This window comes from Elgaria multicarinata, chromosome 10 (assembly GCF_023053635.1).
Source record: "Elgaria multicarinata webbii isolate HBS135686 ecotype San Diego chromosome 10, rElgMul1.1.pri, whole genome shotgun sequence".
Classification (NCBI taxonomy): domain Eukaryota; kingdom Metazoa; phylum Chordata; class Lepidosauria; order Squamata; family Anguidae; genus Elgaria; species Elgaria multicarinata.
In genome coordinates this window covers 52,587,089-52,599,446 of record NC_086180.1, presented here as the reverse complement: position 1 = coordinate 52,599,446, position 12,358 = coordinate 52,587,089, and the positions used below count along the sequence as shown (strand labels likewise).

At 37.6% G+C, this 12,358-nt stretch overlaps 1 protein-coding gene across 6 annotated transcripts in view; it reads right to left on the bottom strand.

Moving 5' to 3' along the window:
• The window catches only part of GRIA2 (glutamate ionotropic receptor AMPA type subunit 2), a 91,502-nt gene that overhangs the window by 7,282 nt on the left and 71,862 nt on the right, over positions 1-12,358 (bottom strand). For all 6 annotated transcript variants that reach the window (XM_063135970.1, XM_063135965.1, XM_063135966.1 and 3 more), the window contains exons 7-12: positions 9,312-9,479; positions 8,957-9,061; positions 8,108-8,218; positions 6,878-7,084; positions 6,019-6,389; positions 1,420-1,618 (exon numbers count right to left, since the gene is read on the bottom strand). In XM_063135970.1, coding sequence (XP_062992040.1) covers positions 1,420-1,618; positions 6,019-6,389; positions 6,878-7,084; positions 8,108-8,218; positions 8,957-9,061; positions 9,312-9,479 — 1,161 coding nt within the window. The remainder of the gene's footprint in view (positions 1-1,419; positions 1,619-6,018; positions 6,390-6,877; positions 7,085-8,107; positions 8,219-8,956; positions 9,062-9,311; positions 9,480-12,358) is intronic.

Genomic DNA, 12,358 nt, shown 5'->3' with positions numbered 1-12,358 from the left:
ATGTCAGTTTTCAAATTAAAGTAATTGAACTGACGAAAGGACAAATTTGTAGAGCATCTAACTATTGAGTAATATGGCATCAGTTATCTCCTCTTAGGTCCACCACAGTCTTGCCTCAAAAAGCTTCTAGACCGTAATCATGGGCATCACCCACATGCATTACAGTTGTCTAGCTTTGCGGTCACAAAGACATAAATCAATCTGTTTAACAGTGTGTTCCATTTATATTCATTATGCTGCCTTCATTAAAGAGAGCTCTTTCCTAGAGACACTCAATTAAGGATTTCAATTATGAAGAATTTATCAAATTAATTAGCAATCTACATATCTAGTGGGCCATCAGTTAACTTTTCCATTTTGTCTTACTAGGATCTATTATTCTCAAAATGAGATTCTATAATTAGCATGTCATTTACAGAAATAACTCAAAACTGTACTAAAATTTGATCTATAGTCACACGCAATAGAACTTCCAGCACTGAAGTGGTTTGTAGATTGAATCCGAGGATGGCTGAAAGTCTCCTAATAGTCTTCATTGTGGGGAAAATAAAACTATGCATTAATATTGCAAAGCTGTGTAAAGTAAAAACCTGTAAGGCTGCAATCTTACTTTCTAGGGAGTAAGCCCCATTGAATTGAATGGGACCTATTTCTGAGTAGACATATATAGGATTGTGCTATGGAAATAGAATAAAATCAGTAAACTGTGGTCATCTATCAAGGCACAAGAAGTTTGAGGGCCGTATATCCCCAATGTATAGCAAAATGAGACTTAGATATTGGCAAAACTTCTATTTATTTTATTACAGTTACTTAATTTTTGTATTTCTGTGCCATCTGTTGGGTGGTATCCAATGTTAGTCTTAGAGTAGTTGATTATCCAACTTTAAAACATAGAAGACAAGGTTCATATATTCTGGGGAAATTGTATCTATCTCATGTCAGATGGATGTAAGCTTTATTGGGAGTGACCTACAGTTCACATACTCATCTTGGTAAGGCATAAGGCTTTCTGGAAGTTCAGTGGTTAGGTGTGAGCCAGCAGTGCCAAGAGTACATTGCAGCTGGACAGACAGATCAGTTTTCCTGTACAATGCTGCTGGAGACTTAGAATCCCTCCTCTACACTGGTCCTATTAGTTGTAGCTATATTATTATATTTAATCAAGTTGTGGGCTGTTTTAAATCCAAGCTAGGTGTCTGCCTCTTTATTTCCACTTTATAGGGTCTACATTTAGCACCAGAATTGCACATTGACATTCAATTTAAACTTGCAATTAATTATTTAAACAGCAATACCAAGAATAGATCATATATTGCACTTAATTTCAGAAAACATGATTGGGGGGGGGGGGGGAAATGCAAGTATAACTTCATATTTCAAGCCAAAATAGGAATTAAATTAACTGGAGACTCTTACCCTAAAAAATTCTTTCGTTGAGCCAGAATCTAATGTCCCATAAGCAATTTCTGTTTGTTTCGACAAATCCTCCGCACTTTCAATGGGAGACACCATCCTCTCTACCGTCAGGAAGGCAGCTAGGTTGGCCGTGTAGGATGAGATTATGATCAGGGTAAAGAACCACCATACACCTCCAACAATGCGCCCAGACAGGGATCTAATAACAAGTATGAAATGGATTTGTAAAATGAAATGAATGTCCTGAAAGGAATGCAAGTTACCAGGTTTATGTATATGTTGCATTGCATAATACAGGGAAGGCTTTTATTTTATGCTATCTTGGTGTTTGTTTGTTGCAATGCATGCTAATGAAATGGGGGAAAATCAAACGTATTTTAGCTCTGCTAGGATAATTTTACTCAGGTCAAGTGGTGTGACTAAATTCAGGACTTCCATCTTGAGTTAATGTCCTAGCTCATCAGTCCTTCACAGGTTTGAGCATCCTGGAAAACAAAGCTGCTTAGATCACATGATTGCCATATTAAAAAATAAGGTTTTCATGATAACTCAGATGAACCCCTGATCTTGACAACTAAACACATATACAAGAAAATCAGGCAAGATAAATGAACTACATATTAGTATAAATTTTAACGTCCTCCATTTCCAACAGATTTTGACTGCTATGCACAAAGGAACATATTCTACTGGAAAGGTTTCATTGTCTGGGAGCTATATTTTTATTAAATATATCAGGACCAATGTCCTTGGTGCAAATTCCTATATGCTCTCCATTGCACTCCTCAGATAAACTCAGCATTTAACGAAGCAGAGGTCATATGTTAACCAATCAAACATACACCACAACAAACAAGAGATCTTTGGACTGGGAAATCTAAGTTTTGCACAATACTACCACCATAAGTAGATGGAGCTTTCCCCACATGTACTGTCTTGCTCTGCATTTATATTTATACTATCAAACAAATACAAAATAAGTAACTCAATCAAATAAATACAAAAATAACTCACAAGCAAAATCTGATAAAAAGTATAGTTCTTTTCATCACCTGAACATAACTGCAGATGTCTATTAGGGATTATTTTTTACATCCATCTAAATATGGTGGAATGGGTAATAGGATTAGAAAACAACAGAACCAAACTTTATTGGTTATGATAATCAATAATCAATTGATTATTGGCACCAGAAGAAATGGTGAGGAGTCAGGTCAGATGCTGAACTTACACAAGTGTCCTATATGCTGTTTATTAAATGGAAGTTGCCAGCTTCACTGGCTGAAAAGATGTGTGAACTTACTTTGTATTTTTATTCTGAATCCATTTTCTATCAATAAACTAATTTGTTTCACAGGCAGTCTAGTTTTATCTTGGAATAACTGAGAGTTTTAGAACAGACCTTACTAACATGGCCTATACTAACATCAGTTTCAAAATTTGCCAAACATTTTTGAAAGTCTCACAAATAATAATTTACTATTAATTTCTCGTTCTACTGGGGAAACACCCACTACTAATAGGCTATTTCCCCAAATATATATGGTCAATTTTAAGAACCCAATGTGATTGCCAGTTGAAAGCTCTTCCTCATAAGTGATACTCTGTGCAAAAGCTTCTTTCTATTTGTATCTGCCCCAAAGATGTGCAGAGTAGAAAGTAGTCTCTAGAAAGAGTAGTATTTGGACAAATGCATTAATAGTACAATTCTATGCATGTCAACTTATCCCACTGACTTCAATGTGGATTACACTCACATTAGGTTGTATAAGGCTGCAACCTAAGAAGCTTTTAGACATTACTACTTCAGCTTGGAGCATCATCAAAAGAAGAGCTTTCCAGCTGCATTCAAAATAATACGGTTATACCTGAACGAGGTGCACACAAGTGCAGGCTATCAACACAGATGTTGATGCAGAGTCCTTTTTCAATGTGCATATATGGCTTTTCATAATTCAAAGGAAATATCGATCTCTGCCTAATTTTTAATTCTTTAATTGATGCCCTGCAGGTCTATTTATATGCTTGTTTTCCCTACTAGAAATAAATGCTAACACACCCCTCCCACAAAGGCAATGATCCAGACAGCTAAGAGACTGAGGTAAGAATCCGTAAACCCCTGTTTCAAATCTAATCTGTGCCATGAACTCACCTGGTGGCCTTAGGCAAGCCTCTCTTTCTCTCAGTTCTCCTATCTACAATATGGGTATAATAAATACTTAATGACCTTACATGTCATTAAGATTACATCAAGATAAAGCACTATAAAAATGCAAAGGAGTTGCTAGTGTTCCATACTGAAATTTTCACCAAGCTAGGTCCATTTTTGTATGTGCTCATCATCATATTGCTTATTAGTCTTCCACTTTAACCTGCATATTTTTAACTACTGGGCAGATTCAATGCAAATAGTTTTGAAGGCGATATTTCATTTGCTATTCTCTCAAAACCTGTCTTTAACTTCTCATTCATGGATTAATATTTATGAAATTAAAAGCTGATTTTTTAAAATTAGGATTTAAAGTATCTATTAAAAATGTTCCTTTGTTTAATTCTTGCTCAAGGTTCCTATATAAGATAAAGCTGCATTAGAAGTTGGGTTATTTATAATGTTCTCTAAAATCTTGAATAATTCCATTCTTCCTAAATAAGGATTTTTAAAATCTGATTCCTTTACCATTGTATTGAGTGAGAAATCCTAAATATGATTACCAACAATACATGTTAATCTAGCTAAAGCAGATGTAGGCATGCTATTGGCTGTTTCAGGAAAATCAATAACCAATATAGTATAATCCTGTAAAGCCAGAATCTTCCACTAGATAAGCCCAGTTCAGTTATGACCTAATTGGCATGGCTGCCACAACAAAAAAGCAAATTCTAACTATGTGAAAGAAAAGAAGGCTTTCCATGGTATTACTGGAATTGGCTAAACCATGCAGGTGCCAAATTTGTAGACACAGCTTAACACATGGAGAAGTACCCACGTACTTCTGATTCTTGGTTGCAATCACACTGAAGGGATAATGTCTGAAATGGGCCTAAGTGATAATTGAAATGGTAATATATTTAGGGCACCGCGTGGCCCAACATAAATTCTGATTCTGCCATGTGCCAGTGTGCTGAAAGAAAGCCCTTCATCATCAAGGACAATATCCAGAGAAAGGATGACTGAGCCCTGTAGCTCAGCAGCAGAGCATCTGCTTTGAATTCAGAAGGTCCCAGATTCGATCCCTGGCAAGGGAGGAAAGCTCTTCCCTGAAACCCTGGGGAGCTGTTGCCAGTCAGAGTCATAAATATTGGGCTAGATGGACCAATGGCCCCACTCAGTATGAGGCAGCTTCCTATGTTCCTACTTTTGTTAACCATATGGAACCAGGGAAGTTATAATTCCCCAATGACAAACATTCTGAGGTAATATTTTTCTCAGTATTTCAGTAGCATTTTTTCAGTTACTAATATTGCCCTCCACTAGTCATTTTTTGTGTGTATTTCACTCAAAGAATCTATGATCCACACTTTATTTCCTTTTCCTTGAATAAATTCAGTGTCAGCTCCAGTATTTCAGCAGGGGAGGGCGTTTGGGCATGGCAGACCCAGGCCCCTCTAACCTTGAAGAGGCGGGGCATGCAAACTCAGAATTCTCTTTTGCGCCATCTGATCTTCTTGGAAACTGTGCAAAGTGGAAATGGTAACACTGCCAGGGCAGTGGGCCCTTTCCTGGTTTCAGGGCCCTGGCAAATGCCCAACCATGCCACCCTCTGGAACCAGCCCTGAGTGAATTTCAGCTTTGATACTATTCCCATACTCAACATGATGAATCAGCACATGCCCAACAGAGCTGTCGTATTTGGGCCATAGCCACTAGCTGCACGAGGGAAATGGAATAGCTGATAACACTGCAAAAAGAAACAAAAATAAAACAAACATAGGCATAGTAAATTAAGCTTACAGTTGTTTAAAACAACGACAGCAACAGGATCAGAGTCTATATCCTTAAATGAACAGGAGCTTTCTTTTAAGCCTGGCAGTTTCCCCCAAGATACCCTCAACACCAGCTCTTGCCAGGTTTGTTGTAACTGGTTCACATAACTACTGAGTTATCAGAAGACCTTTCTATTTAGAATTGCCAAAATATTGCAGAAAGGAGAAGGGGAGTTTAAACAATAGGCAGGAGGCCGTGAAAAGTGGTTTGTGGTGGGGACAGTGCTGTTTTCATAGCTCATTAACAGTGTGCTATCCTTTTTTCCCATTACAGCGTCTGTGAAATCAGTGCACCGTTGGCTGTGAATGGGAATATGCAGCAAAAACACGGTACCCCTCCAAGATGGCATGGAATGAGAGGAACCTTATGCATTTTATGGCCTCTGCATGGTGTATATATGTCCACCAGGTTAAAGAATGACTGATGCTAGGAGAAAACCAATCGCAATGTCCACTGGGCTGCATCAAGAGCAATTGTTTTGATTGAAAGGGCCACAGTTGATTTTGAGAGATGTGTCAACAGCTGGTATTTCTTGTGAGTGAATATATATATGCACCATGAAAGTCCTTAGCGAGACCAAAAATGCACAAAGCTGAAATGGACGTGTAACCAACCTTGGCGAAATATCGCATCCTTGCTGCATAAAGGCACCCAAGGAAAACCAGAGACTATTAAATATCCCAAATTCATTAGTTGATTCGTTACTTTGCGTTTCTCTTCCATCTTCAAACTCCTCAGTGTGCCACTCGTACGGGCTAAATCTGCTGACCAGGAATAAAACAACACTGACCCCAATGTAGGCAAAAACAATGCACATCCAGATCTCATATGCTAAGGGATCAAGAAAGGAAAACACTCCTGGCTTGGACTTCTGAGGCTTCTTGATCATTATAGATATGCCGAGACTCATAAAGGGCTTTGAGAAGTCAATCACTTCTTCTCTCACCAGTGTTATAGTTAATGGAGCAATTGCAATATCAGCTTTCTGTAACGGAAGCAAAACAAAACAATAACTTATTCAATATTTAACAAGGGAATGGCTTCATTGCATTTGTGCATTACAAATGAAGAATGTAACAGCAGGGACAGGGGTAATAATAATAATAATAATAATAATGATAATAACGCTAGCATGCTATGGAAGAATAAAGTTTTGAGCAATCTGCTGCTAATATTCTTCATACTGACACATTCTGCCATGTGGCTTCACTTTTATCATGCAAAGGTACCTCTGTATAACCAAACATTGAACAAGATCGCCAGTACGCCACAATTCTCCCCAGCATTATTATGGCATTTGAATTCACAGAAGTGTTTCATTTGTAGGAAAGGGTGATGAAATGCAGACGTGATGCAGACTCTTTTCTAATACATCTTGCTTCAATCCAAATGAACTGCAGCTGTCATACCAACATGTGCTGGGCTTATCGCCTTTAATCAAAGCTACTTGCAATGGTTAAAAATGGCTCTTACCCCATAAACAAGTTCTCCAACCATTCCATTCCAGATTTTTGTTTCTGCATCCCTGGCCCCATACTTGCCATCCCCAACAATTGTGAGTTTGTACTTGAACCCACAGTGTTTGGCAATTTCTGCAGCTAAGTCCACACAGTAGCCCTCATAGCGCTCATTTCCTTCAAGCAATTCAAAATTTTTCTTCACCATGACATATGGAGATTCCTGTACAGAGAAACTTAGCTTTAGCTGATTAATAAGGACACCATGTTAGTTAGTTACCATGAACAGGTTTTGGAGTACGTTGAATAAAGCAAGAATAATCTGCTTTCCTCACATAAATATTCAGGATTATTTATTTATCACTCATCACAACAACATTTCTTCACAGTCATAGCAAGCCTTACAGGTAGAGTTATTTTCAAAGATGCTTTAATAATTCTCATTAGCATGAATAGAAGCTGTATGATGACAAAGAATAGCTTTTAATAATAAAAGGATGGCTTTTGAAAACATTTGAAAGCAGGTCTGTATCAGAATATTCCTGCCTATTTTATAGTAGTCTGCACCTCAATTCCCACCAAACCCACATCGGATCATATAAAATTGACAATAAATGGAAAGCTGTAAAAAAATAATCAAAATAAAATCTTACCACCATCAAAACAGCTGATAAATTGTTGGTTCCTTTAATATATAACCAGAACAGTTATGCCCTGAATGAACAACTCTGAACAATTATTAGCTTACTAAATAAACAACATGACATTCCTCCTGTGTTACTATAATGTTGCTATTGTAAAGTGATAGAGAATGTTTCATACTTTTCCGTTTAATTGAAAATTTAACCTGGCTAGAGGTGAAGAGATGAGCATTCATTCATTTTGATTTGGACACCTCCATTGCTTAAATGAAGTGAGTGACAACTTAAGCAAAAAATAATAATCAAAGCATAGTCCTCCTGCAAAAGAAAGAGCACACCTTTTTTCTTTTTAAACACCTACCAAAAATATTTTCACTTTTGAAAAATAAAGGCAAGAACACATTTCAAAATATTCATAACTGCTCTGAAACAACAGGCAAATGGCACTAAGGATCTTACTCTTGTTCCGTAAAGGATGTTTCCCAACCTTTGACACATTCACAGTGAGAAAGTCAGTCAGTGGTGAACTACCCCAACATAGATTGAGAATGAATGATAAGATTACAACGTAGAGTATCCATTTCACAAAAAATGTGCTTAATTACCAAAATAGTGGTGACAATAATAGTCTTATTCTCTAATCCCGAGGATTCATTGCCAGAAAGACCGTCCAGAGGATTCACAACCATTCTGTCCACTTCACTCCAGTATCCAATCTGAAAAAGGTTGGAGGTTGTATTCAAGCTAATGAATATTTCTATTCATAAGAATTATTATTCTTATTTTTACAAATGACATTCATACATCCAGTTTCATCTTACTGCACTCATATTTAACCAGGGGGTGTAGTAGATATTTTAGGTGGTATGTAAAACAGGAAGAGGTAGAAGTACAAACTCCTATCAAAAGTTTTATATTTGTTTTCTATAGGTCAGTATGTTCAGTTATGTGCTAAACACACTATATGGTGGGTATTGTCCAGCCGAAGTTTAGCCCCCTTATGCCTCCTTGATTTTAATGGAAGAGTGTGTGTAGTTCTGGGACTCTTCAGGACACAGCTCTGATTGCACCGTAGCCATTATTAGAAAAATGATGCAAAACCTCCTTGACATCCGGTTCAGGTTGTAGAATTCAGAGAATCCTATAGAGAATTCTATCACTTTCAGAGAATTCATTGTTAGTTGTCCTTTACAAAGTTAGATTTTATCACACATGTACTCCATCTTATCTTTGAGCAACAACATGGAATACATAAATTAAATCAATATAAACTATAGATAAATTATACTTACCTTAAATTTTGGCCTTTTTAACAAATAAAAAGCATATTTGTAATTCCAAAGGAATATATACACATATTTAATTGCATTATAATCTTGTGTTGAGCTTAAAGACATCTGCTTTTCTATACTACTTTGCAGGAAAAAACTAAAAGCACTCAGAATTAAAATTACCTTCCGCGGACCAGTACTTTTGAGCTCCATGACGTTTATTGTATAGTTAATTCTCTTTCCATTCTGATCAAACTTTATGTTTCCTGATAACCCTTCAACCTGAACCTGCATGAATTAAGGATGGAAAGATCAGTAAAGTTATAATGACTAATTAAAAAACCACAGTTTATACATCCATTGAATTTTTATTTAAATGGGTTGTTCTGAGGACAGTCCTACAAACAGTAGACATTTATGTATTGCAGAGGAGTCCTCCTAGAAGTATTAGATTCAGAGGTTGACTGGGTTTTATATATATTTTAAAAATCCAGTTCAAGATATACAAATCACGCCATATTGGTTCTAGATAGATTACCTGCTTCAGTGCCCTTTCTATTTCTACACCATGAGACCAGGGCACTGCTGGGTTAGCAAGACAATCGCCAGCATTTCCCCTCCTGGAAATCTCAATCCGCTGTTTGCGTAAGTTACGGAAAGCTTCAGTCATCACTTTGACCGCATCATAAGTCAGAGCTGATGTGTACTGAAAAGGAACAAATAAAATGAACTGATTACTTCCATGATAGATGGGAATATCCATATCCTTTGAGATAATACTTACCAATTCGTTTTATGGGAAATGACTTACCCTACATATCAAAACTTGGCATGAACTTCCTTCTTTCATCTGTATAACACCACAATTTTTATATAAAATCATTCTGTTCATAGAATGGAATTGTTGTTGATGAGATATTTTAACTCATCCCAATATGATCTCACAGATAAAAGTTAAGAAAGGGGAGCGTCTTTTGAAAAGGCAGCTCTCTGTAAGGGAGCATTAACTCTGAACGGTATTCCTAAATAGAGCATGAATGGTATGTTAAGACAGATTGGAGTAGATTTTCCACTTTTGCTTATTGCAGGAACCATGACAGTCATTGTTTAATTCCTTCTTCTTTGACACTTTCTTTATGCAAATAGCAATAAATTTATGGAGACCACTTCCAAAGTTATGTAAGAGTGTACACATGTTTTGTTACGCCATTCACATTGCAAGCATGTAAATGTACAGATGTCATGCAGCAGATGGCTTCTTCTTCTTCTTTTTTACTTCTGGGAGGTGCGAATAGCATAAATTCTAGTAAAAAATGAATGGAAACTAATTTCTCAACTATCCCTAATAGGTAAATGATGTTTCATTTGATGTGGGCATGTGGACAATATTGTCTGACAACTTATGCTACTTTTTATGGCTAGGAAAAATGCAAGGTGTCTAAAATGCTACCAGATACTTTGTTATTTTGACATCATCAAAACACATCAAATCCAGATGCAAGGTCTAATGTATGAAACAATGAACCAACCGATAGAAAGCCATTATCTCTTCCAGGAAGACCTTAAAATAACAAAAAAGCAATTTTCTGCACAAAGGTAGCTTTACATCTTCTGCATAAAGGTTGCAATTAACATGTTGGTCAAAATTATGTCATCCCTACAGTGAGCAAAAGCATAGAAATGGCTCACCATACGATGAAAACCTGTCAAGATAAGCAAATTAAAGTAGACTCCATATAGCAGCCAGTATATGCAAACCACTCCTTACCCATTGTTATTACAAAGTCAGGCTACAAAAAGGGAGGATCCTTCCCCCAAGAAAACGTGTAATTTTTTGCTTGCCTTCATTTAGGAAATATATTGGTACATGGCTTTTACGAAGAGAAACTCAAATGTCATGTACAGCTGATAGAACATTTGCCTTCTTGCTATCTTAAACTTCCAATGAACTTTTTGTTGCCTATTATGTATATTATGTTTTAATTCAGTTTTATGTATTTTATCATTTATTGTTGTTCCCCGCCTCGATCAAAATGGAGAGGCGGGTAAGAAATAAATTTATTATTGTTGGGCTTTTTTTATCATTTTATTAAAAGTTACTATTGAACAATACAATCTGCTTTCTTCTTCCTGTGCAAAGAGCAGGTTATATTTTATTTATTTATTTACAATATTTATATACTGCTCCCCATTCAAAATTTCGGAGCAGCGTACAATATAAGGTTATAAGAGGGAATGGATGAGCTGGTACGATTCCAGAACAAGGGGACCATCAATTCAGAGTGCTCCAGAAGGAATACAAAGTTGGTGCTTGCTTGACCTCTAGAGGCAGTGAATACCATAGGAGGGGGGCCACCACAGTGAAGGCTCTTCCCCTGGTGGACTCCAGTCGCATGATAGGTCTATGTGGAACCACCAGGAGCATGCCCTCAGATGTCCTCAGTGACAGGACAGGTTGATAGGGGAGAAGGAGCTCTCTCAGGTATCCTGGTCCCAGAGAGGCGTGGGACTAGCCTTTATAGGCTTGGCCCTGCCCTTGCCTCACGTGGCCCACATATTCCCCTCCTCACCACCACAACTGCTGATTCTCCCACTCAAGCCATACCGGCTGAGTGGGGATAATGGACAACAGCCTCCTCATATGAGTCCACTGAAATCCTTCCCCCTTGCACCATGCCACCTCCATGCTAGACATGCTAGGAAAGGGTAGGATTGTAGCTGCAGAGTTTAAAGCAGGGCTGCTGAATCTTGGGCTTGCTGGCCTCTCTGGCCTCTCAGTCCAGCTCTTTGGGTTCCCTGGATGGAGACACCCTCTTTCTCTGGTCCCACTCCTTTCTGTTGACCATTGATAATTTGGTGGTTTCTTGGCCTTTGCACATTTCCCCCCATTCTAAAAGATCAAAATGACATGCCTAAGGCTTAGTTACTAGCAGTCAGAAGTATGTTTTTAGGATGTTTTCAGGAAGTTTTAACAATGTATACTATGTTTTTAATCAGTATTTTATGTATTTTATATTTACTGTTGTTCCCCACCTAGATCAAAATGGAGATGCGGGTAAGAAATTAATTTGTTGTTGTTGTTGTTGTTGTTGTTGTTGTTGTTGTTGTTGTTGTTATTATGAACTTAAATGTGCTGATATTTTGGGCATTTTGCTTCATCATTTGTCTTTGGCTCCACCACCACTGGACTGTGGTCCCCAAGAGCATCTCCAAAATTAGTTTGGCCTTTGAGCTGAAAGAGGTTCACCACCCATGTTTTATAGAGAGGCAGAATTTCCATCTGTGTAAACCTATATTGTGATGTGGTCCCTCCCAGGTTCAGTCCTTGGTATCTCCAGGTAGGATGTGAAAAAGATTCTTGTCTGAAACCCTGGAAACTCAGTCAGTGTAGACAGGACCAATGGTCTCACTTGGTTTAAGGTAGCTTCCATTCTCCCTAACCATGATACACGGAAAGTTCAGGTTTTGAAATCATTCTTTAATGGCTCTCAACCAGATGAGAGTCTTGCTCAACCATATGGATGCAGGTGCTCTAACATCCAAAGTTTCTTAAATTCATAAAGACGTAAGATGGCAAGGATTTTA